The sequence below is a fragment of the Mizuhopecten yessoensis genome, unplaced genomic scaffold, assembly GCF_002113885.1.
Source record: "Mizuhopecten yessoensis strain PY_sf001 unplaced genomic scaffold, ASM211388v2 scaffold11139, whole genome shotgun sequence".
NCBI lineage: Eukaryota > Metazoa > Mollusca > Bivalvia > Pectinida > Pectinidae > Mizuhopecten > Mizuhopecten yessoensis.
In genome coordinates this window covers 511,483-538,914 of record NW_018408899.1, presented here as the reverse complement: position 1 = coordinate 538,914, position 27,432 = coordinate 511,483, and the positions used below count along the sequence as shown (strand labels likewise).

Sequence of the window (27,432 nt, the reverse complement as noted above, 5' to 3'; positions counted from 1 at the left end):
TATGTAACAGTGAGTTATCTCGGAACCAGTATACTCTGTCTATGTAACTGTGAGTTAAGTCGGAAATAGTATACTGTGTTGAATTATGTTGAAAATATTAACTGCGGCGATGTTACTGGGAATTATGTTGAAAATATTATACTGAGTCTATGTTACTGTGAGTTATGTTGGAAGTAGTATACTGTGTCTATGTAACAGTATATTGTGTCTTTGTAAATGTGAGTTACGTTGGATATAGTAAACTGTGTCTATGTAGCTGTGAGTTATGTCGGAAATAGCATACTGTGTCTATGTAACTGAATTATGTTGAAAATATTAGACTGTGTCTATGTAACTGTGAGTCATGTTGGAAATAGTAAACTGTGACTATGTAACTGTGAGTTATGTCGGGAATAGTAAACTGTGTCTATGTTACTGTGATTTATGTTGGAAATAGTAAACTTGTGTCTATGTTACTGTGAGTTATGTTGGAAATAGTTGTCACGCTCGCATATGTATATATTCAGTTAGTAGGTATTTTGTTATGTTTTGTATGTAATGTTTGTGTACTTGTGTTATTTTGTGGAACGCTACCTAAAAAGCGGAAAGGTAAGTATGTTCGAAAAGACACGAGAGGTACCGGGGGAGGAAACTTTGAAACATGGCGGTATTGCATGTTCACATGGAGAACGGACTCTATTATATACTTTCATAGGCCGCTCCATGAGGAAAGCACAGAAAGCTGACTGTGGTAAGTGTTTAACCCATGTTTGTTTATGTCCCGTGTATTTGGTCCGCTTTGATTATGTAATTTGCCTGATGGAGACCGGTCAATAATTCATATAAATCATAATGTCGCTGGACAGGTCAGATCAAGTAATATAGCTCACAATACTAGTAAATAATAGTATACTGTGTCTATATATCTGTGAGTTATGTTGGAAATAGTTAACTCTGTCTATGCAATTGTGAGTTATGTTGGAAATAGCTGTCACGCTCGCATATGTATATATTCAGTTAGTAGGTATTTTGTTATGTTTTGTATGTAATGTTTGTGTACTTGTGTTATTTGGTGGAACGCTACCTAAAAAGCGGAAAGGTAAGTATGTTCGAAAAGACACGAGAGGTACCGGGGGAGGAAACTTTGAAACATGGCGGTATTGCCTGTTCACATGGAGAACGGAATCTATTATATACTTTCATAGGCCGCTCCATGAGGAAAGCACAGAAAGCTGACTGTGGTAAGTGTTTAACCCATGTTTGTTTATGTCCCGTGTATTTGGTCCGCTTTGATTATGTAATTTACCTGATGGAGACCGGTCAATAATTCATATAAATCATAATGTCGCTGGACAGGTCAGATCAAGTAATATAGCTCACAATACTAGTAAATAATAGTATACTGTGTCTATATATCTGTGAGTTATGTTGGAAATAGAAAACTGTGTCTATGTAACTGTGAGTCATGTTGGAAATAGTAAACTGTGACTATGTAACTGTGAGTTATGTCGGGAATAGTAAACTGTGTCTATGTTACTGTGATTTATGTTGGAAATAGTAAACTGTGACTATGTAACTGTGAGTTATGTCGGGGATAGTATATTGTGTCTTTGTAAATGTGAGTTACGTTGGATATAGTAAACTGTGTCTATGTTACTGTGGGTTATGTTGAAAATATTATAATGTGTCTATTTTACTGTGAATTATGTTGCAAATATTATACTGTGTCTATGTTACTGTGATTTATGTTGGAAATAGTAAACTGGGTCTATGTAACTGTGAGTTATGTTGGCAATAGTAAACTGTGTCTATGTAACTGTGAGTTATGTTGGAAATAGTTGTCACGCTCGCATATGTATATATACAGTTAGTAGGTATTTTGTTATGTTTTGTATGTAATGTTTGTGTACTTGTGTTATTTGGTGGAACGCTACCTAAAAAGCGGAAAGGTAAGTATGTTCGAAAAGACACGAGAGGTACCGGGGGAGGAAACTTTGAAACATGGCGGTATTGCATGTTCACATGGAGAACGGACTCTATTATATACTTTCATAGGCCGCTCCATGAGGAAAGCACAGAAAGCTGACTGTGGTAAGTGTTTAACCCATGTTTGTTTATGTCCCGTGTATTTGGTCCGCTTTGATTATGTAATTTACCTGATGGAGACCGGTCAATAATTCATATAAATCATAATGTCGCTGGACAGGTCAGATCAAGTAATATAGCTCACAATACTAGTAAATATGTATCTAGCACGGTACCCAACCATATGCGAGGTCACCGAGAAACTGTCTCTACTATAAGTAGAGCACACTGTAGGAATAGGGGGTTACAATGTCTACAATATGCAGAGCACAATACGCCGTCCGTACAGTCTTGAGTCCTGGAAGGAAGAGAGTTGGGGTCAAGGAATACTCATTCAAGCAGCACGGGGTCTCTGGCATCTTACTTCCGGTGGAAGCCCGGATGACGTAATGTAAACAGACCCTCGACACTACAATTGTTAGGTGGTGCGATCCACTCATGCGTGACTGAGTTGTTGACGTGTGCATTTCGCCTATAAACCATTTTACACGTGTTATAATTGTAATAATCGGTATTTATTGGTTGTATGAAGAAGATAATTGTGTGTTACTTGTGTGTAAATTTTCAGAAACCTAGATGTTATTGTACATTACATTATTTGTGCGTATGCATTATCTGTAGATACGGAGGCCCATATGTGACATGTTAGTTGATTGCATCCTGTGGAGCCGCACGAATTCTTAATTGCTTGGTTGCTAACATTTCGCTTATCATGTTATCAGCATTTAGTGTATTCTTTCTGATCTTAGTTACGTAATTATTCTAAATATCAATATCCTTTTAGGTATTCGAAATGTCGGTTTGTGAGAATTATAAAAGTATGGAAGCGCGTGGGTGAAATAAATGTGTAGTTAAAATATGTGAAGTGACATTCAAATTACGTGAATTTATATGGATTTTCGTCATCTTCTGTCATATTTTCCATCTTTTGCCAGCTTTCTACCCTGAGATTATCTGGAGGATCATCTGTTGAACAGACCAGCCGACACCCGAGACAGATCTGACCATGACAGGGTCATTTGGGTGTGATACAGCGGCGGTACGACATATCCTAAGATAGCAAGCGGTTTCTTTGCATAGAGGAGGACTTACACTGAAGTCGATGGTCTATTGTGTAAGACCACCCAATTTGTCTACCGTGCCAGTAGATTGTGCCACCCTTCTAGATGGTGGATGTGTGTAAACACTTGCATGTTTTGACGCTGTTCAGTGGGATAGCCAACCCTAACTCATGGCTGGTGTGAGGTAGACTTTGTTCCAGTTCCAGAGAAGTAGAATAGTCTACAGAAGAGGATCTGTAGTTGACAGAACATTTCCGTTAGACTGTATTTATTTGTGTGTTGTGAGTGTGAGTGAGTATATATTATATTAATCTGTGTTGTACATTATCTTTATATATAGTGTAACTAAATATGTATATACTGTATAGAGTGTACTATTGTGTTGTCATTGCCGGGTAAGGCTGCGTCGCTCGTCCCACAGTTACAATAGTACACTATGTCTATGTAAATGTGAGCTACGTTGGAAATAGTATACTCTATCTGTGTAACTGTGAGTTATGTTGGAAATAGTATACTTCGTTTAAAGTACATTTAAAACGTATCAATCTGTGAGTGTTTAAGATACGTATATTACGTGTCATCTATATGTAATTGTGAACAAAATGGATACCTCTATATCTGACTGAATTTTGTAAGAAATGTGCACATTATGTCAACCATACTGTGCGTTATGTTGGAAATGCATCTACTACGTCCCCTGAGGTATATTAAAAGTCCGTGTACTACTTTTATGCTAGAAGTGCGTATGCTCTGTCAATCTAAATGTAAGTTATGTGGAAAAAGTAAACGATCTCTTATTTAACTTTCCCTCATGTTCAGCTGACGTCTCAGACTACAAAGTTGTTCTGTCCGTATAGTTGTATATATACATCTTCACCGATAGCTCTAGCCTTTAGTGTATACATCCATTGATCTAGTGCAATCTAAGACGTCAGATGAAAATGTGGTATAGCGTTTGGTACACGCTTGCTGCAAAATATCTCTCTCCATTAACCTTTAGGAATGTTCAATTTGCTTCCCGACCAAAAAAATGAGGTTGAGAACAGAATAATGATGTCACGGTCCTTGATCATTTGATAGTTTGTGCCGGCGAAAATAAGTCATGCCTCGTGGGTTAACACAACATCTTGTATTATGACATTATAGGATACGGACCTTTGCACTCGATTGCCTGTATTGTAACATTGTAGTAACATCGACTAGGAATGTAATATACTATGCCATCTTACTGTAGTGGTGTGGGGAAAACGTTTAAAACGTCTCATGTAAAGACACATGTCTACACCACATATATTTCTAATTTCGATGAAATATATTTTCATTTTCCTAAACAACAACACACATTTTCTGAATCTCTAAACCTTTAAACACAAGTCCTGCTCGATTTGGTCACACCCGATATCCGACAGACCGACCTGCTAAGCGGGCGCTTTCCTCGGTTTGAATGGAAATAATACCAACGGGCACTCAAATCGAGCTGGCCCATCTCGTTTACCTTTTTCCTGTAGCTTCCCTTTTCTAACACACAACTATTTTTTAGCTACTCTATATAGATTACAAAAATGCATTTTCCTCGTTTATTATATATTCTTTTTATTTTCGGCGTGTAGTGTTTAGATTTATTAATTGAGAACGTTCTCACTATATATGGACAGCATTCAAGATTGCTAAAATCTTGGGGTGAAATGTAGAAAATGTCGCTTTAATTGTTCAGTCGAGTAACACAATACCTTGTACATGTAATTCACCATAAGCGCGTATAAAGAATATATTTATTGAATTTTTGTATAATGAGATGCATATCGTATTACGGGTTGAAAATCCCTAGCTAACCAGGAAGTGCGTGTGTAAAGTAATAAACTCGGATGAGGTCCTTGTAAGAAGGGGATATCTATGCAGATATCAACAGGTGTACATTCTATTCGTTTAAATTTCTGGAACAACATCCAGAATTCACAGCTCGTTTTTCCTGTTTAAATATGAGTGAAGTTAACATGCCTACGTTATATTCGGTGATAAACATTGCAACTGTTTGAGAAGGGGAATTAAGTTAAGAGCAATACTTATTTTGAACCTTATGTGAATATGCCTCACTTGTAGGGAGCCTACACATTGTCCAGTATTTTAAATTGGCATTGAACATATACGTTAAATTTTACCTTCTTATGTAAACTAGACGTTTTCGCTGCAGATAGATCTATGGATCTAAGCAGGCTCTTCTCGATTGATTTAAAGGATGTCAAAAAAGTGTTTCCGGATATTGAGCATATCATAAATAAATAAATAATAATACAAAATCTTACAAAGTATCTATTTTAAACGAACACAACAAAACATTCATGTTAAATACGTCTTTAGTCATTTTTTATTATAGTTAAACATTTCAGTGAAATATCGATGAGGTTGCTGACTAATTAAGAAATTCAAATTTGAATGTATTATCATGTTATTACCAACATACGTCCTTAGTGAAATAAGGACCACATTGTAGACAGACTTGTGAAAAATTAAATTGCAAGGATATAACTCTCTGATTTCCAGGTACACCGACGCTGTTTAACAGCATTTGTCATTTTCGTTCGCTCAGCGAAAAGAATTAACTCAATGAAGCTCTTCCGTTACGCAAGAGGCACCGTTTATTTTTATACAAATTACTTTAATATTTTATCGAAGATTTGCTCTAAATGTTCCTTTTTGTCTATAAACGTTTAACAATTAGCAAACCTACAAGAAAAATCATATACTACACACATGCACGCACATAAACAACTTTGCACAATGCTGAACGTTTTGTGGACTTGCGCATGACATTACAAAAAAATGGTTATGGTGGACTAGATAACAACAATTGCCTATTTTGAAATAGAGTTTGTTGATTAAGACGTCTAATTTATATCGTCGATTCCTTTACCAAAGACGACACAGTTTGTTATACTTACACCTGTTAGGATCCACTCAGTTATGTCAGTATACACCCCGATCCACCCAGTCATATCAGTATACACCCCGATCCACCCAGTCATGTCAGTATACCCCCCGATCCACCCAGTCATATCAGTATACGCCCCGATCCACCAAGTCATATCAGTATACACCCCGATCCACCCAGTCATATCAGTATACTCCCCGATCCACCAAGTCATATCAGTATACCCCCCGATCCACCCAGTCATGTCAGTATACCCCCCGATCCACCCAGTCATATCAGTATACACCCCGATCCACCAAGTCATATCAGTATACCCCCCGATCCACCCAGTCATGTCAGTATACCCCCCGATCCACCCAGTCATATCAGTATACGCCCCGATCCACCCAGTCATGTCAGTATACACCCCGATCCACCCAGTCATGCCATTATACACCCCGATCCACCCAGTCATGTCAGTATACACCCCGATCAACCCAGTCATGTCAGTATAAACCCCGATCCACCCAGTCATATCAGTATACACCCCCATCCACCCTACCATCTCAGCATACACCCCGATCTTACCAATCATGCCAGTATACAACCCGATCCACCTACTCATATCAGTATACACCAAAATCCACCCTACCATGTTAGTATACTACCCGATAACTCCTGCCATGTTAGTTTACTACCCGATCCACTCAGGCATGTCAGTATACACCCCGATCCACCAAGTCATGTCAGTAAACATTCCGATCCACCCAGTCATATCAGTATACACCCCGATCCACCAAGTCATGTCAGTATACACCCCGATCCCCCCAGGCATGTCAGTATACACCCCGGTCCACCCAGTCATGTCAGTATACACCCCGATCCACCGAATCATGTCAGTATACACCCCGATCCACCCAGGCATGTCAGTATACACCCCGGTCCACCCAGTCCTGTCAGTATACACCCCGATCCACCGAATTATGTCAGTATACACCCCGATCCACCCAGGCATGTCAGTATACACCACGGTCCACCCAGTCTAATCTTTTGCTTATTATACATGATATGTCTACCGGTCAATACTACATGTACATCATGTCACAATACAATCATCCATTTCGGATGCAAAGACGCTATGAGTGTTTTAAACAAGGGGTCAGTGACCTCGTTAACTTAAAACACCATAAATAGAAAACGGTACCTATCAGAGAACACCACAAAGGTATTTTGATACCACACGATAAATAGATTTTATAATGTTTGTAAGATGAAACACGCTAACAAAGTTTTCTGATAAAAGTGATAATGAAGTTTTTTTTTTTTCAATTACTTATATTGTAAGACAAGAAGGCAAGAAATAATATATCCACGGTGTTCCTGGTTGATTCTTACACACAGTACCCTGTCAACATAGACACACGCGGTTTTTTTTTTTATTTGCCGTACAGTTGAAACTTGACCTCAGACAGCGTTTTATTTATAAGTGAAAATAGATAACGGCATTTTAATGCTAATGTCATTACTGCAAATGTTTTATATAGCATTAACGTTGTGAAAACACTGCAACACTGTTTTTATACAAACGTCAACGACTTTAGTATATAAATATACAATCGCCTAGTGTGCTGTGTTATGTTGAGTCAAGTCCCGCTCCGTTACACACAACCTTTTGCACTAAGCAACACGGAACCCATCGGAATATAGCAGCAGATATAACAGAACCTCTCGAGGAGTACAAAAAGGATCATGCTATTTTATATTTAGATTTCACATAAAACACTTTTTTTCAAATTACACTATTCTATAGACATATTTCCAAATGAATAAATGATCTTTACGATATACTAAATAGATCCGCATGCATCTATCAGCACATCTTTCAGATTCGAGTTTTAAGGTCAGCATTGTCTACCTTCCAAAGTCATCTTCACTACTGTTTACTAAGTGTTCTGAAATGGTATACGCGAGAGGAAATGATTAAGGAAGTAAAAGTGTTTGTGGGGAAAACCCATAAATATATTTACACTACGGGCAAGGAACGATCGGAAGGGCAGGTAAGTGAATATGTTTTCTTTATGGATCCATGGTTATTGGAAATACAAGAATTCTATCAAGAGATGTCTACCGATTCTGTTAGTTATTCTTTACTAAGTTAGATCGCATGGTCTGCCTTATCTGGAATAAAACACCTATGCTGATAATGTAATAATAATAATTCCAGGTTCTTATATATCGCTTTATCACAGCCTAGTTTGTAGGTCGTCTTAAAGCGGTTCACAAATAATTATCCGTGGTTATAGGGCTTTTGCAACCGGCCAATGTCTTTCTCAGCTCCAAGGGGAGCATAAAGCCGGTGCTGTCATTTCGGCGCTGACGGCTAGCATTCAACAATTCTAGCACTCCCCAACACGTACTCATTTACAGCTGATTAGACTGGAACAAGCGGAGTAAAGTATCTTGTTCAAGGATACAACACAGCGCCGCGACTCGAGCACGCAGCCCTTTAGAAACGAACCCGGCCTCCTACCACTAGATTGCCGTGCCTCCTTAAATGTTGTCAGTCAAGCGTGTAGATTGGACTGTAGTAAATTTCTCTTTGGTCTGTATTACAGGCATATTCGTATCAGCCGGGTAGATTTGCCTGCAGTATATGTATGTTGTCTCGAGGTGTGTATGAAGGTCATACAGTGTCAAGAAGTGTAGATTTAGCTGTAGTGTCAGGCGGGTAAGAACAGACTAGTATGTTGACCTATGGTCTGTATGACAGGTGAAGTGAATTTTCCTGTAGTACGTTGACTTATGGTATATATGATTGTCTTACCCGGTGTCAGGTGGGGTGAAAATTACCTGTAGTATGTTGTCTTTGGTCTGCATTTTAGTCATGCCTGTGTCAGGCGGGATAGATTTGATTGTATTACAGAAATATAGTCTATATAATAGTCATACCAGTGGTGGGAATGATATTTTGACTAAATTTGTATCATATAGTCTAGATCTATATGATAATCATAAATGTGTTGGTCAGGGTAGATTTGATTACATTACATCCAGTCTGTATAATAGTCACACCAGTGTTGGGCATGGCAGATTTGACTACGGTATAATCATATAGTCTGTATTATATAGTCATACCAGTCCCCCTGATTATCTGCAGTATAAGAGAGCTATTGGGCTAGACGTACTTATAATTTTTGACGGGTTAGATTCGAGACACCGGTTATTTAATACCTTGCTCGACAGAGGAAAGAGACGATTTCGAGAGCTCGCAAACAATAAGTTTTCAAATACTGTTTGTGTTCAAAACTTAGCCATTACTATTTTTTTAAACAGTGTACAAAGGTGTAGGTTTGTATTAGGAAAAGAGTTGGTACAAAGAACAGGCAGGCATTAGTGTTGATATCAGGATTATTTAAATAAGTATAAGAAGTCAGGTCTTGTTATTTCTATGATTCTAAAATGGAATGCCGGTTTGTCTTTCAAATTGTATAACAGAAATGCATCAGAGGAATATTTAAATACGTACATTGGTGTTACCACTGTATTACTGCATGCTTATTTGAATGCTAATAAAAAGAAAGGTATAATGTCTCTGTGATCAAAAATCAAAATCACATTTACAGAAAATATCCGAAGGAAGAAAAAATACGTTTTCTTTGAAGCAATATATAATCAATTAGGACAACATATTCTTAAGAAGAACTTCAACATACATTTTTACGCATTGTCACAAATCAAAATAAGTTTGAAGCAATTTGAAAAGACTAAAGGGCGATTTAAAAAAAAATAAAAAAATCCCTACCCAATGTCATTAACAAAAATAATCGAAGAATAAATATAAGTATTTAGGATCAGCAGTTTTGCTACATGTTCTCGTTTTATATTTAAATAACAAAACATCCTAGGGACAAAATTGAAAGTGTGAGTACATCAATTTTTTATATAGTGTATTAGACTGATGATGAAAGAGAAATGTTTTGCTATTTTGGTGTTTACAAAATGAATAAATGTAGCAACGCAGCCAACGCAAAAATGACCATGAATAATAAAATAGTAAAACGCAAAAATGACCATGAATAATAAAATAGTAAAACGCAAAAATCTTTTCTTCTGTGGGTTTGGAAATAACTTGGTTTGTCATTTGAACTTATAATTATCTATTTTTTTGTGATGAAATGTACATTTACTGTATGAAAAAACTCTTAACTAAGTTTCTATGGAAATTCAGCAAATCAGTAATATTATTCTTTTAAAAAACACTTAGATTTTTGTTTGGAGTTAAGTAAGATAATAACTTAGTCGTTTGAATAAGGTAAATATTTAAGTGATGCTATTTTTAGTTTTTTTTTAGGAACAAATGGAGTTATACGATAGTGGAAGAATGTATTAGGTACGTAAACTTTTAGTTTGAATGATTGGCTTATGTAGTAAATAAAACAATATACAAGTACTAATGCTAAGTCTTTCACGTACTTTGTTGTAGGATTGAAAATAATCCACGATCACGATGGCAAAACCAATCACTTTTATCCCAACGACCTCAACCAAATTTGGAACTTCGACCACCCATGGAGGAACCACCACTAATACGGAACCTGTCACATCCATTACTACCCAAGCAGACAGTATGTTACACTTGGTTCAGCTTCTTTAAGCAATGGTCATCGATAACAAATACGTAGACACGATATACTATGAAAATGAAAATGTTCACGCTTGAAAATGTTTGAACCCTTTAAACATATCACGTTGTGGAAAGTTAAGTGATTGCAATGGTTATGATATATATATATTATATATACCTATAATCTGTATAATCTATAAAGTATTATTCGCGTAAGTAAATGTTCCAGCTTATCTCATCAACGCGAAAAGTACAAGCATTTAAACGTTGCAAAAATTTCAACGTTTACAGTACATTTCCTTAAGCTATCTACATTCACTTTCCTTTAGATATTTGGCTTAATGGTACAGAAAAATAGCAAGCTATGCATGCGTTGTCATTTAAATATCACCATCAGTGTTAGAGACGAAAATGTTTAAACATACAAAAGGATGAGATGCCAAATACATATATAAGAAGTGGAAGAAAACGAGCAGTTATTGGCACTGAAATCTTACTTTTATGTAGTGTGTCAAAAGTAAGATGAAGTTTTGAAATGTTATGTCGATAAACTGATTTATAGTTCTGTTAACCTGTTGGTACTGACACCAGGGTAATTTTTATACGATACATGTACATGCTTATATCGCTTATCTAAAAACAAATCTGAAATTGAATTTATTAACTAATGAAGCAACAAGATATGTATTAGCCATTTAGTAAGTTAAAGCAATTGCCAAGGTTGAAATTTAACTCGACCGTATGATTATTTCATCCATATTTGATTTATTAATGGTACTTTTGATCAAAGAATGAAAATCTATGTCCACAATGTTTCGAAACAAATATAGAATAAAATTGAAATGAGAAAAGAGGCGTATCATTTTTTTTGGTGTTTTAAACTTGATATATTTGTCTTCAACAGATAGCTGATTCCTTAACTAGTATCCTATATAAACTTTGTCAGAATCAATTCCAGCTATAAGATAATTAATAAATCTAAATGTATCAAAAGGTGTATTTGTTATCCATTATATTTGCAGGTTCGAGCGTTTTTGGAGGTTTTGTATATATTGTGATAGCAGTTGTCGCAACAGCTGTCATTTTATCGATACTTGTTGTGCATGTACGTCGTATATCACGGGAGAGGGCACTGAGGAAGGCACGGAAGAGGGCAATTTCCTTCCAGGCGAGGTCGAGTGATATTCCGAAGAGTACGTGTACAGTCCAGAAGACGATTGGTGATTTACATTATGAAACAGATGATATAAGACTGCATATAAAAGGAGATGATAAATACGAAGGAATATACGATAAAAAAAAATGTTCAATTATCCTCGATCACAATTTATACAAAAATGAAAATAACAGAGATATGTTTGGGAGATCGTGGGATTTCAGAAAACCGCTATCGTCATTGAAAGATCAAATTCATATTAATGAAACCGGTGTCAGTGTAGCTTTCAGTAAAAACTCAAACCAATACGAACAGGAATTGAAGTTTAATGTCTATTGTAGTATTCATGAAAATTTCAAGGTTCTTGCATCAAAGTTGAATATAAAAAACTATCAAATGCTAGTCTCGCCAGTTGCAGAACTAGCTTTATCATATAAAACACACTTGCATGGTCATGTAATATTAGAATTACCGCTATGCAAATTTGAAACATTTTCGTCCCTGGGAGTCCACTGGATTTCAACGCCTCTGACAACATTTGCGACTGTGAAAGATATCCCATATGAGAAGGACCCTACATCGTCAAGTTTGGATTGTTTTTACACGTTGTCGGATAGTGGTACTGTCAGGGTGTACACAAATCATTTCTCTCTGTTCTTCTGCACGTGCTGTAAATCTGATATCCGATTCGAACTCTTGGCACAAACATGTGCTCGTGTTGGTGTGATTGACGGATACCCTACATTGCAAATTAAACTGTTTTTCCAAGGATTGCAGAACAGGTTGAAAAAGCGAGAGGTAAATGTAAAATTGATTATTTGATAAGAAATAAAACATGAAATGGCAAGGCTTCTGTAATAGTAATAATTTATCATATATGCATGAAGTATAGCTGTTCTGTAAATATTCTCCATAGCTGTTAAACCCCTTTCATTAGGAGGGAGATTACCTAATTTTGACCAAATTCATAGAAACTCGAAATCTACATCCTGTCAAATAATATCCTAGTTACTGCAGGGTGGTGTGTGTAATGACCATGACAGGTGTGTCTGAATCAAAAGAATGCTGTTTGAGTTGTTTTGATACATAGAAATGGAAAGCTAACTTGAGCAGATCAGTTTTAGTCGCTTTTCACGGACGTTCTGCCTTATTGTAAATGATCATGAATGAGGGAGACTTCCCTTTTTGAGGTTTCAGAGGTTGACACCTATGCTTCCCTCGCATATATTATATGCTCTTGAACATTTCAATATGTTTCGTTACACAGGGATCACATTATAAACTGAACATTCAGTGATTGCACAGTTAATTGCTAGTTCTTTTGTAACTTTAAATTATATTAAATATAATTTTAATCAGTTAAATATATTATCATCAGTTAAACCATATCTAATTTTGGGATTTTAATTACATCAATATCAGACATGTGTCACTTTGCATTTATTGAAGGAAAATGAAAACGAGCTCGATAAGAAGAAAGGATTCAATGTGATCGAAGGTGGTGAAATCCATTTGCTGAAGAAACCAAATTCAAAGACGAAAAGCGGATTTCTAAAGTGCAGGCTATCAACACTGATGGAAGAGAGATGCCCTAAGTGGGAACACATAAAACGAGGGGAGGATCAATGTCCAATTTATCAGCCTGAGCAGGTAATATATCTGTTTACATTTTAAGATACCATATCAATCAAAAATTGATATGATGGAGCACTGCCATTCACACTAGTATTTATATTAATAGAATCTATTCAAGTGAACATGTAACTGAGCGAGATCGTGTTATTTCAGTCGAGGGCTAAAATTCTGTAATTTAAACCCGACCGAGGCCTAGCCGATGTTGGAATAATTTTAGCCCAGACTGAAATGACCCGATTGTCCCAGTTTCAGTTAATAGATTTTTTTCTTGCACATATTAGTTCGAAAGAATATTCGATTTCGCTATAGTCAACAAGTATCCCGTCTGGGCCTCAACTACATAGGGCCTCTTCACTTTGACAAGTAAATGCTTCCATGTAAATAATGCAGGCCGTCCTTACAAAGAAAACGCCAATATCAAAGTGTGTATTAAAAAGCTTTTGTTTAAAATCAGTAAAAGATCATGAAAAGAATTCCCTTTAATATAGAAGTAGGATGTCCCTCAGCTTTCGATTGGTGTTTAAAATGTTAACAGAAAGTAAAAGAAGTGTGTAGAAACTTTGACCCAAAGAAAGGCACTAGTATTTACAATATGTCTGGCTGGGGTCTCTTGTTCATAAAAATATTGCAAATCAATGATATGTAAAGACGACGTGATGCAATCTGTGCTAGTTGGTTAGAGGTTTGATTCTCTCAAATATTTTCGAAACTCTTCCATTAATGTAAATTTTATATTTTTTCTGTCAATGTTAGAATACTTCAATAAGGAAAATTTTATAAGATGCTTTTTTTAACATTAACTAAACCTATTTTGCTCCACTATGTATTCAAGGTAGTGGATGTTGCAGAACTGATCAGATGCTGGCACAAAGATCACGAACTGTGTTACTGTATCAACTGGTATCTGAAATGTGAGAAGAGGTACTGCCATAGATTACCAATTGTCATCGATGTGGAAAACACCCGTCATTTAACTAAAAGTGATAAGAAAATTCAAACAACCTTCACAATGGAAGTCGACATCAACACTGGGCTGAACAGGGTTAGTTATACATGAAAGATAGCCGCAGGTTTGACTTGCAGCGTTAGAAGATACTTACTGTTTGCGACCTTATTGTATTTTCATTGTAGTTATCTTTTAGTTTATTTACGTGTTACACGAACATGATGTATTATATTGTTGCAATTTCAATTCGTACATAATCTGTAAACCTTTACATTTGAGGTCCTTCAGCACAATGGAAATCAACGTCAGCACAATACTTATCCTTACACCTATGGCTAGTAGCAATATATATCATAATAGATCCGGTTCACGATGTTTATTTGAATAGATTCAAAATCGTATGGCGCTTCAAGGAAAAAAAGTATCAGTCCATTTTAATGTAACAGTATTTGTTTATGGTCATATGTTTGTTGTTCCTGTAGGCTACCTTTCTTTTAAAGCCAAAAGGCATTACCGAACGAATTTTGCACTTTGATATACATTTTAGTTTCACGGAAAATAAGCAAAATATTTTATTCTCGAAAATACTTTTAAATAGCAATTCCAAATCCAATATTTGAAACCTACCGAGAGAAGAGTTATATATGTAAAAGCTCATTCCGCGTTTCACCTTATTGGTCATTCAGAAAAACAAGAAATTAGAACCGCTACACGCATCAGCGCTATTAATTGTATATATAAATGATATAAAACTGGAACTGTAAGTGTATTGTAATTTAAAGTAGTTTAACACACTCAATATGCATATTATCATTTTCAGTTTCAAGATCCTATACGGAATTTGATAGATAGCCTTGGGCATGACAAAATGCGACGACTTCTCGACGTACTGGAGTTGAGATCAATCCAAGAGAGGTACTCACATATATTAAACGTTTTTTTAATAAGCATATTTTCATAATGACAAATCCACCCATTGTTTGAATTGTTATATTCGTTATTCTTTAATTTGTTACGTTTTAATTGTAAACAATACTAATGTTTAATGTTATCGGATTTCAATATAGAATATAAACTTTTACTTATTATTTTTAAGCATATAGCAATAATAACAATATCTTTATTTCAGGATGGTAGTTTTATCTCGTACAATAAGATCAATTATATTTCATACCGTTTTAATTATGAAGGAAAGGTTTGCATGATTATTAAATGGAAGGCCTGTTGAAATTGCATGCTGTTTTTCCTTCTGAATAATAAATAGAAAAGAAATATCAATATAGAAATAGCATTCGTGCCTCGTCTTCACATAAACTTGATTGGTATATACAGTTTTGTTTGACATCTTCAGAAAATCTAAATATCATGGTACAGTATACGGCAAGTATAGTCTTTTTTCAGTAATATTTAAAATTTGATTGTATATATCATTGGTAATGTATATTATTAAATAATATATAGTCTCCACACTATGTATTTCTTATTTAGAGGAAGAGTTGAAGATGAGAAAGAGCAATGGTATGAAACGCTATCAGCAGTCCGAACCGATCCAAATGTCTCACTAAGATTGGGTAATGCCATGGCAACGGTGGGTGTGGAGTTGTGTGATCAAAACATAATAGGCCTTATCAATGCTGAAAGTGGGCACGAAAACCAACGTGTGGCTCGTAATGAACTGGAACACTCGTATGACTGCCCAGAAACAATCTCCACCGGAAGTGGTTACGCAAAAGTGAATTCACATTTTGCTACAAATATCAGAAATCCAGAATCCACATATCTATCGCTCAATAGCGTCGCCAATGACAGTGTCAGAAGCAGAAGATCACAACTACAACCACCACGTCACAAAACTGTCTTTCTCGAAAGCAGCACATCGAGTTATGCACTGACTAGTACTTCAGGTCATGCACATGACGAAGGTGCAACAGCAAGACCGATCATTTACTCTGAATCGAAAGATAAGCAGAATCATGTCATTGCAGACCGTCCTTCCCCTATAGGGGGCTACAACGACTCGGATGGAACAAATAGGAAAGAAATTATTGACAGTGACTCGGATGAAACAAATAGGAAAGAAATAGTTGACAGTGACTCGGGAGGTACACATAGGAAAGAAATAGTTGACAGTGGCCAAACGTATACAAAGTCAACAGTGTCATTAGGTGTCACACAACCAGAAACCATGGAAGAGTTTTCTGGTTGGTGGGTTTAGTGTGAAAGTAACAAAATGTGTGATATGTCTCCGTAGAATGATACAGAATTTATTTTCAGTGTAAAACGTTACTTTTCACCGGTTGAAAATGTTAATAGTGGAGGCCTTTTGACATTTCTAAACTAATAAAGACTTAAAGGTATACATGACAAATCATAAAGCTTTGATGGAGGGCAGGCGCAGTCGTAGATATGGTACATGCAGTAGAGAATATATAGGTCAGGGTCCAGAGTACTGGCCAGAGGACTGTTCTCCTCATATTCACAGACTGTCGCTAGACAAGATGTATATTCGTCCTACTAGGCAACTCTGTGCAGTATTATAATTATATCAGTTTTATTTACAGATTATTGTAATTGGTGTACATATTGTATATTATACAATCTGATTTACACCGAACATTTCACAGTTATGTCATATTGTATAAAATTGATTTTTGCAAAAACATATTGTTGTTATCTTGTTTTAGTAATTTTACACATAGTTCGTAAAACATTAAGTAAAACGAACTTTTTATGTGTAACAATTTGTGAAATACTGCACATTTTCATAATATGAATTGCCTGTAGATTTTTTGTTGAACTGGATTGTGTTTATCTGTTTTTATTGTTAGTTTTTAATAATGTATGTTATGTAATGATGTATACCGTCCATGTTTCAGAGTAGAGCTATTTGAAATTACTCACATGGTTTCCTGCTTACATTTCATAATTGTTTCAAACTAAACATATCAATAAATAAAGATTGGCGTTGGTTACGCATGCTATAGAGCTGGTGTTCGAACGTGTTGGTTATAATTAATAATCTAAATTCTGTCACACGTTCCTTTTAACTTTTGCTCCAAACCATGATGAAATGTGTCGTAACATTTTTGAGGGGTTCAGAAGAACGGCGGGTGAAAGAAACACAGAAACTACGAAACTTTGGAAAATCGTTCAAAATTGAAAGAAACTGTCATTCTGAACCAAAATTTTGAACGCAGCCAGTAAAATTAATCATTATACATTATCTTGCGTGGTGAAACATGCCGCTATCAAATATTTTGAATGGAGTAATAAAACAAACTAGGATATATAAATAGAGGCAAACACCACAACTTTAATGCAGCATGTAAAAGAACCCCATGACATTACGATTATACCAATACACGCAACATGTACATGAAAGAACTGTTTTCAGGAAAGCGATGAAACGCGTTGATGTCAGTTTTTCTAATAAGGGGGTTTTAGAGGTTAGAATAAGTTAAAAAAAAAAAAAAAAATCTTAACCTAGATGATTAATATAAAAATAACTGAGAGATGCCTGTCCGGGAATAATTCATTCGTGTCGATGTCAGGTTTTCGACAACTACGAAAAGCCCAGTTTAGAGTCGAGTTAGATACAATATGCTTAATATTAAGAGAGGTCGATCTATTTTAACAACGCATTCAACACAGACAACGAAACATGTTGTAGATCATTTTATATCAGAATTGCATTCTAAGGCCTTAAATAAACGCGTCGGTGTCACTTTTTCTACGGATTCAGAAGGAGGCCGGTTCCGGTTTAAACAGGGTTATACTGTTTGTTCAAGACAGAGGCTGAAATTGTAAAAATGACCGCAGCCAGTAAATAAATATACGAGTTGCCTCCCATGACTCGGTTAGATAGTGTCACAAAGACACTGTAAAGCAGGCATTTTAACGTAGGAAAACATACAAACACACGGAAGAAATAATAGAGTTAAACAAGGAAATTAGCATCCTAAGAACAGAAGTAACGAACAGGAATGACATCATTATAAGGCAACAAAATGGAAAGGTAAAAGAACATGAATCGAAAAAGTTGAGAAAAGAAACCAGTTTGTTGAAATCGGACATAACGGACATTACTAAGACACAGACAAAGCAAAATGTAACTGACAACAATGACTCAATTACTAAGCAACTAAATGTAAAGGTAGCAGAGAACAATGACCTTGAAAAAAACCCAATCGAATGGAAAAATAAAGGTAAACAACATTGAACTAGATGGTATAACAACAGAGAACAATAACACTTTAATCATCGACAGTTTATCTGATGTTATTAATAACAGTACACTCTAAGACATCGGCACCACGGACAGCTATTCTGACCGGGTGAAAAAAGATGGTATCACGTCCCATCGTAATAGACCGGTCCCTCAGACGTGTCCGCGGGACAGTAAGATTAACACGCACAAGGAACCAGACGAACAATCGAAATACGTGTTTCAAGGTGTTCAACGCAAGAAACGCACAAAATATATACTAATGTCAAGAATTAAGGCTAACGGTTCATACAAAGAGGTCGTAGAATCCGTTATTGGATATGCGGCCGACAATGGCATTACAGTCACATATGTACGCATTTTGAAATGCTGGAACAACTACAAAGAGCCTACATATACGGCGAGGATTAATGTTATAGAGAACGACTATGATGTAACCATACAAAATGAATTCTGGCCGCCAGGTGTGCTAGTCCGCGAGTGGTTGGACCAATTCGACAAGGACGGACAACGCTCATTTGTAACAGCAAACCAACAAAACGATCGCGAATGGACGGGTATACAGGATGACAACTACTGGAATGTAGGATTCGCAAGTGAAAGCGGCAACAACTACGATAGGTACCAAGGTGACTGGCTCAATGATTAAGTGTATATCATACCTTATTGCTGTGCTTGTTCTTATCATTCTAGCTGCCATGAGATTACAGAGCTAGAATATACGCGGTGTTATGTTTGGTACATCTTATTTATGTGAAACACTTTTTAATTCTGATATCGTTTTTTCAGCAGAACACTGGTTAATGCCGGAGCAATTGGGCTTCCTTGATAGTTTGACAACGATTTCAAATATATCGGAAGATGTGACGACAGGATAGCAATAGAACCTGAAAATAGGAAAGGTCATGGTTTTGGAGGAGTTGCTATGCTGTGGCGTAAACATCTTAAGGTGACGCCTCTACTACAAAATGGCAACGATAGGGTAATTGGTATATATGTTGATATTGAAAATATGTCGTATTATATTATTGGTGTACTGATGCCGTCCACTAATTTACCTCTATATGATTATAAAGATACCAGGCAATGTCTATGTGATATGTGTGATAAATATGTTGAAAATGGATCAGTAATAGTAATGGGAGACTTTAACGCTCATTTATCAAAAGAATTTGGTAGTAAAAACAGTGCTGAAGCTAACGAGAGAGGGCGAATTCTGCAGCAGTCTATGCGAGATCGATTTCTGATATCTGCTAATTCCCAAAACTGGTCTGATGGGCCAAATTACACTTCCCTTTCTGGTGACGGTGGTAGGGTGTCTATGATTGACCATGTTCTGGTGTCGATATCTAAAATTGATCTTGTCGAATCTTGTCGTATATGCGATGACCAGTTTCTTAACGTGTCTGATCATCGACCTATACAACTTACATTACGCGTACTACTTTCTAAGCGTCATACTATAACTCCTGACTACTCTGTAAACTGGAAGAAGGTGACCGAGATGCACATCAATAAATATAAACAATCACTTGACGCGATGATTGAAAATACATCTTTACATTCAAATGACATCGAAAATATAGTGAATTTGTTTAATAATGCAGCGAAATTAACGCTGTCTATAAAATAATATAAGCATTACTTAAAACCGTATTGGAATTCTCGTCAAGTTAATTCACTGCATGCTAGGATGAGAACTATCAGGTTGTTGTGGATTGTTGTGGATTGGTGAAGGTCGACCAAGAGGTTTCGAGTACGAATCTTATTCGAATTATAAGTCTGCTAAGAGAAGTTTTCGCAATGAACTAAATATAGCTCGCGAAAACTATGAGCGTGAACAATTTGCGGAATTAGAGTCATTAGCAGAGATAGATATTGGTACGTTTTACCAGGCCGTACGACGGAAGAGGTCAATGGGGGAACATTCCCATTCAATCACGCGTGATTTAGATATTCTGAGAGAAGCGTGGTACGATCACTTTAGTAGACTAGCATGTCCCCTAAGTCAACCACATTTCGATGATTACTTTAAGATCTATATTGAGAATGCCGCACGTAACATGCATATAGAAAGTTATAACAACTCTGATGGTATACGTGATCATCCGGTATCCTTACCAGAAGTGAAGCACGCTATTTCTAATATGGACTTACGATAAAAGATATACACGTACCATGCGTGTTTTTAGCGGACGACACATTAGTATAGACAGCCTCTATAGGGCTTATACATACTCTACTTGTTGGCATCTCAACTATAACTCCACAAAGAGCTCTCTAGTAATATTTCAATATCCACGTCGACGTGTGATGTCAGAAGAATGTGGGCCTATACAATGTAAATTGGTTCCGATATAATTTCAATGACATCACAGAAAACGTACGCTGGGATAACGTTTACCCATAACCTACAATCAAGCAGTAGTTTTTTTGATGCTTGTGTGAAAGGAAGGACTAACCTAAATTCACTTTTAAGTATTGGTATTCACCCCAATGGGCTGAACCCTGTATTAAGTTTTAATATTATTAAAAGTGTTGTATATTCAAGTATGTTTTATGGGTGTGAGCTTTGGAATTCATATACTAAGAAAGCTGTAGAAGAGTTGGAACGTACACAAAGATATGCATGCATACGTTGTATTGATTGGTCTTCCTAAAACTTCCTCCTCAGCAGTGACTGCTCAGTGTTTAGGGTCATTTGATATGTGGAGCGAAGTGGAGAGAAGGAAACTATCATTTTTGAACAAATTGTGTTCAGGTGGTGCTAAGGTTTTATGGAAAACAATTTTTATTATTAAACTATGCCAATTTATGTATGGTAGTTCTTCAACTACTCAAATAGGATTTCTGCCTGATATATATAACATAATGGTTAAATTTAATATAGAATCATTTATCCTATATTCGTACCACCGATGTTATGCCGGAAACGTTTCATTAATAGATTTGTATATTATTTCTATTACATAAGTTGGAAAGATAAACTAAATACACGTGATGAACATAAGAGATATGCTGCTATCCATAGTGACCCGGGAATAAATCCAATATTGCAACTAAGCACTAAACAAATTTCTCAAAAACATGTATGGGATCTAGTAGTTATTTAAATACTCAATATCTTGTGAGAATGAAGTGTTTATATGTAAGTTATGTGAGAAAACAAGTAAAGATAGTGTGTTGCATTTTATATTAGAATGTCCAGGTTTATACTTAAGCCGTGATAAAATGATGGATGGTGTTGTAAATGCTATAGAAATATTGTCATATGTACAGTTTTCAGAATTAAGCATTGAAGACCAATGCAGCTTTTTACTTGGTGATCATTCACATGTTACTTGACTGATATAGAGTGGGAAACACTAATGATAAATATGGCTGGAAATAGTATGTGAGATGGAAAGTTCTCTATATTTAACCTATTGATGTATATGTAAGCGTATACGTTTATATGTAAAAGTTGTACGAGGAATAGATATTGTAGTGAACATTTTGTATTATGAATTATATAATGCAGTTATATGAATGTCAAATACGTCATTATTTAATACATTTACTTCTCAAAACTATGTTTATATATAAATTAAAATACATTTTGTAAAACTGTTTTGACATATTAAATCTCCTAAAGGAGGAAATAAAGAATGTATGTCTGTCTGTCGGTCTGTCTGTCTGTCTGTCTGTCTGTCTGTCTGTCTGTTTGTCTGTGTCTATGTAACTGTGAGTTATGTCGGAAAAAAGCATACCGTATCTATGTAACTGTGAGTCATGTCGGAAATACTATACTGTGTCTATATAACTGTGAGTTTTGTCGGGAAAATTTTATACTGTGTCTTTGTTACTGTGAGTTATGTTGGAAATAGTATACTGCGTTTATGTAACTGTGAGTTATGTTGGTAATAGTAAACTGTGTCTATGTAACTGTGAGTTATGTAGGAAATAGTATACTCTATCTATGTAACAGTAAGTTTTGTTGGAAATAGTATACTGTGTCTATGTAACTGTGAATTATGTTGGTAATAGTATACTGTGTCTATGTAACTGTGAATTATGTGGGTAATAGTATACTGTGTCTATGTAACTGTGAATTATGTTGGAAATAGTAAACTGGGTCTGTGTAACTGTGAGTTATGTTGGAAATAGTATACTCTGTCCATGTAACTTTGAGTTTTGTTGGAAATAGTATACTCTGTCTATGTAACTGTGAGTTGTGTAGGAAATAGTATACTCTGTCCATGTAACTGTGAGTGATGTTTGAAATAGTATACTTCGTCGAAAGTACATTTAAAACGTATCAATCTGTGAGTGTTTAAGATACGTATATTACGTGTCATCTATATGTAATTGTGAACAACATGGATACCTCTATATCTGACTGAATTTTGTAAGAAATGTGCACATTATGTCAACCATACTGTGCGTTATGTTGGAAATACATCTTCTACGTCCCCTGAGGTATATTGGAGAACTCGTGTACTACGTTTATGCTAGAAGTGCGTATGTTCTGTCTTTCTAACTGTAAGTGATGTGGAAAAAGTAAACGATCTCTTATTTTTAACTTTCCCTCATGTTCAGCTGACGTCTCAGAATACAAAGTTGTTCTGTCCGTATAGTTGTATAAATACATCCATTAATCTAATGCAATCTAAGACGTCAGATGAAAAGATGTGGTATAGCGTGTGGTACACGCTTGCTATTTTCTGCAATAGATCTCTCTCCATTAACCTATAGGAATGTTCAAATTGTTTGAGTTGAGAATTGAATAATGGTACCATAGCTTAACATATTAAAACAAGTTCTTGATCATTTGATAGCTTGTGCCGGCCAACAATAAGTCATGCGTCTTGGGGTAACACAACATCTTGTATTATTACGTTATAAGATACGGAACTGTGCACTGGATGGCCTGTGATGTAACATTGTAGTAACATCGACTAGACATGTAATATACTATGTCATCTTACTGTAGTGGTGTGGGGAAAACGTTTAAAACGTCTCATGTAAAGACACATGTCTACAATACATATTTCTAATTTCTCTGAAATATATTTTCTTTTCCTAAGCAACAACACCAATTTTCTAAATCTCTAAACCTTTAAACACAAGTCCTGCTCGATTTTAAATATTGGGGTGAAATGTAGAAAAGTCGCTTTAATTGTTCAGTCGAGTAACACAATACCTTGAACAGTACATGTAATCCACGTTAAGCGCGTATACAGAATATATCTATCTTATATACCTAGCATTACGGGTTGAAAATCCCTAACTTACCAGGAAGTGTGTGTGTAAAGTAATAAACTCGGATGAGGTCATTGTATGAAGGGGATATCTATGCAGATATCAACAGGTGTACATTATCCAGGTAAAAATTTCTGGAACAACATCCTGAATTCACAGCACGTTTCTCCTGTTTAAATATGAGTGAAGTTAACATGCCTACGTTATATTCGGTGATAAACATTGGAACTGTTTGAGAAGGGGAATTAAGTTAAGAGCAATACTTATTTTGAACCTTATGTGAATATGCCTCACTTGTAGGGAGCCTACACATTGTCCAGTATTTTAAATTGGCATTGAACATATACGTTAAACTTTACCTTCTTATGTAAACTAGACGTTTTGGCTGCAGATATATCTATGGAACTGAGCAGGCTCTTCTCTATTGATTTGAAGGATGTCAAAAAAGTGTTTCCGGATATTGAGCATATCATAAATAAATAAATAAATAATAATACAAAATCTTACAAAGTATCTTTTTTAAACGAATACAACAAAACATGTATGTCTTTAGTCATTTTTAATTATAGATAAACATTTTAGTGAAATATCGATGAGGTTGCTGACTAATTAAGAAATTCAAATTTGAATGTATTATCATGTTATTACCAACATACGTCCTTAGTGAAATAAGGACCACATTGTAGACAGACTTGTAAAACATTAAATAGCAAGGATATAACTCTGATTTCCAGGTACACCGACGCTGTTTAACAGCATCTATCCTTATCGTTCGCTCGGCGAAAAGAATTAACTCAATGAAACTCTTCCGTTACGCAAGAGGCACCGTTTATTTTTATACAAATTACTTTTTTCCAATGAGTTACCGACTGCATCAATATTTTATCGAAGATTTGCTCTAAATGTTCCTTTTTGTCTATTAACCTTTAACAATTAGCAAACTTACAAGAAAAAACATATACTACACATATGCACGCACATAAACAACTTTGCACAATGCTGAACGTTTTGTGGACTTGCGCATGACATTACAAAAACATGGTAATGGTGGACTAGATAACAACAATTGCCTATTTTGAAATAGAGTTTGTTGATTAAGACGTCTTTATTTAATCCAACAGTCTAATTTATATCGTCGATTCCTTTACCAAAGACGACACAGTTTGTCATACCTACACCTGTAAGGATCCACTCAGTTATGTCAGTATACACCCCGATCCACCCAGTCATGTCAGTTTACTACCCGATCAACCCAGTCATGTCAGTATACACCCCGATCCACCCAGTCACGTCAGTATACATCCCGATCCACCCAGTCATAACAGTATACACCCCGATCCACCCAGTCATATCAGTATACACTCCGATCCACCCAGTCATGTCAGTATACACCCCCATCCACCCAGTCATATCAGTATACACCCAGATTCACCCTGCCATGTTAGTATACTACCCGATCCACCCAGGCATGTCAGTTTGCATACCAATCCACCCAGTTATCTCAGTCTAAACCCCGATCTAACCAATCATGCCAGTATACAACCCGATCCACCCAGTCATATCAGTATACACCCCGATCCACCCTACCATGTTAGTATACTACCCGATCCACCCAGGCATGTCAGTTTGCATACCAATCCACCCAGTTATCTCAGTCTACACCCCGATCTAACCAATCATGCCAGTATACAACCCGATCCACCCAGTCATATCAGTATACACCCCGATCCACCCTACCATGTTAGTATACTACCCGATACCCGATAACTCCTGCCATGTTAGTATACTACCCGATCCACTCAGGCATGTCAGTATACACCCCAATTCACCAAGTCATGTCAGTAAACATTCCGACCCACCCAGGAATGCCAGTATACAACCCGATCCATCCAGGCATGTCAGTATGCAACCCGATCCACCCAGGCATGTCAGTATACACCCCGATCCACCCTACCATGTTAGTATACTACCCGATACCCGATAACTCCTGTCATGTTAGTATACTACCCGATCCACTCAGGCATGTCAGTATACACCCCAATTCACCAAGTCATGTCAGTAAACATTCCGACCCACCCAGGAATGTCAGTATACAACCCGATCCATCCAGGCATGTCAGTATGCAACCCGATCCACCCAGGCATGTCAGTATACACCCCGATCCACCCTACCATGTTAGTATACTACCCGATACCCGATAACTCCTGTCATGTTAGTATACTACCCGATCCACTGAGGCATGTCAGTATACATCCCGATCCACCCAAGGCATGTCAGTATACAACCCGATCCACCCAGGCATGTCAGTATAACCCCGATCCACCCAGTCATGACATTGTACACCCTGATCCACCGAGTCATGTCAGTATACACCCTGATCCACCCAGTAATGCCAGCATACATCCCGATCCATCCAGTCATGTCAGTATACACCTGATACACCCAGTCATGTCAGTATACACCCCGATCCAGTATACACCCCGATCTATCCAGTAATGCCAGCATACACCTGATACACCCTGTCATGTCAGTATACACCCCGATCCAGTATACACCCCGATCCATCATCCAAGTTCTATAGCACCATGTACAGTGATGTTGTTGGATCAATTAATTAAAAACCCAGGTTTAATGCACGAGTGCTTAGAGCAATGGCCAAACAAGAGTCCATTTGAGAACCTAAGCGTCCTGGACTTGACGAGAACAGACGACTATTATTCCTATACAGTAAAAGACAGCAGTTCATGGACTCGAATCAAACATAAGGTGATGTCGACGTGGAGCCTATTAAAGTGGAATCCCGTTTTAGGAAAAGTGGGTATCACGATCACACAAAGGAGTTTGCTGTGCTTATTGATCAATTTCACCAGGAATCCGTTGAAGCATTTTGCCAACAAGTACATATTGCCGAAGATTTATTCAATAGATGCAAAACCTTTCGATTTTGCTTCAGATTCGAAGAAATCATTACATATTGTTACCTGAGTGATAACAATCACGTTTATGGCATCAAAGGCTAATATGACTTCAGAACTAAAACGGCTTGCATAGCGATTCACAACTATGCTATCTGCTGTTCTCAAGTGGAGAAAATCAATCCCTCAGCACTTTGCTTGTGTTGCACATGTGGTGTTTTTATACCATGTGCGTTGCTTTATTGTATGTACTCAGCCTGGGAAGTTACCAGCAAGGATTGTTCACTAATATTTTATGTATCGTTCCGTTTGTCCTCACCTCTACCTAAACCAGAGTGAGTAGAATATGATATGAGCGCCGAATATAACTTGTATATAAAAGTGCACTTTTGATCTACTATGCAAACAGAAATTTGAGACAGCTAATATTCAAGTACAGGATTGTGTATTAATCTATAGTATTCGTTGACATATATTTGTATCTATTGTATCATCTATGATAATGTTAAGCCTGTATACTATTTTTTAAAGGAGAATTTATCAAGAGACACTTTATTGATCATTTCTGTCAATGAACTATATACATACATCATTTGACCATAAACTCGTTTTCAAATGACGATGAAGATGCCGATGCACCGTTTGGAAAGTTACTCC

At 36.5% G+C, this 27,432-nt stretch overlaps 1 protein-coding gene across 2 annotated transcripts; it reads left to right on the top strand.

Annotated features, from left to right (window-relative positions):
• The first annotated feature begins 2,840 nt into the window (after positions 1-2,840).
• LOC110466660 lies at positions 2,841-17,385 on the top strand. Of its 2 annotated transcripts, none has more exons than XM_021523330.1 (7): positions 2,841-3,416; positions 10,517-10,658; positions 11,680-12,611; positions 13,263-13,463; positions 14,281-14,490; positions 15,215-15,309; positions 15,883-17,385. In XM_021523330.1, exons 2-7 carry the CDS (start codon positions 10,541-10,543, stop codon positions 16,607-16,609), a joined length of 2,283 nt encoding a protein of 760 aa, XP_021379005.1. In that variant the 5' UTR covers positions 2,841-3,416; positions 10,517-10,540; the 3' UTR covers positions 16,610-17,385. The 2 variants fall into 2 exon arrangements, with proteins under 2 accessions (XP_021379005.1, XP_021379004.1); XM_021523329.1 differs by lacking the exon at positions 2,841-3,416 and adding an exon at positions 8,055-8,090.
• The last annotated feature ends 10,047 nt before the right edge of the window (positions 17,386-27,432 follow it).

What these genes read in the sequence shown, in the direction of transcription:
- LOC110466660 (XM_021523330.1), top strand. Translation starts at nt 10,541, where the DNA reads ATGGCAAAACCAATCACTTTTATCCCAACGACCTCAACCAAATTTGGA. An exon ending in CATTACTACCCAAGCAGACA is followed by an intron (nt 10,659 to 11,679) that starts GTATGTTACACT and finishes TTATATTTGCAG; the next exon opens with GTTCGAGCGTTTTTGGAGGT. An exon ending in TCAACACTGGGCTGAACAGG is followed by an intron (nt 14,491 to 15,214) that starts GTTAGTTATACA and finishes TATCATTTTCAG; the next exon opens with TTTCAAGATCCTATACGGAA.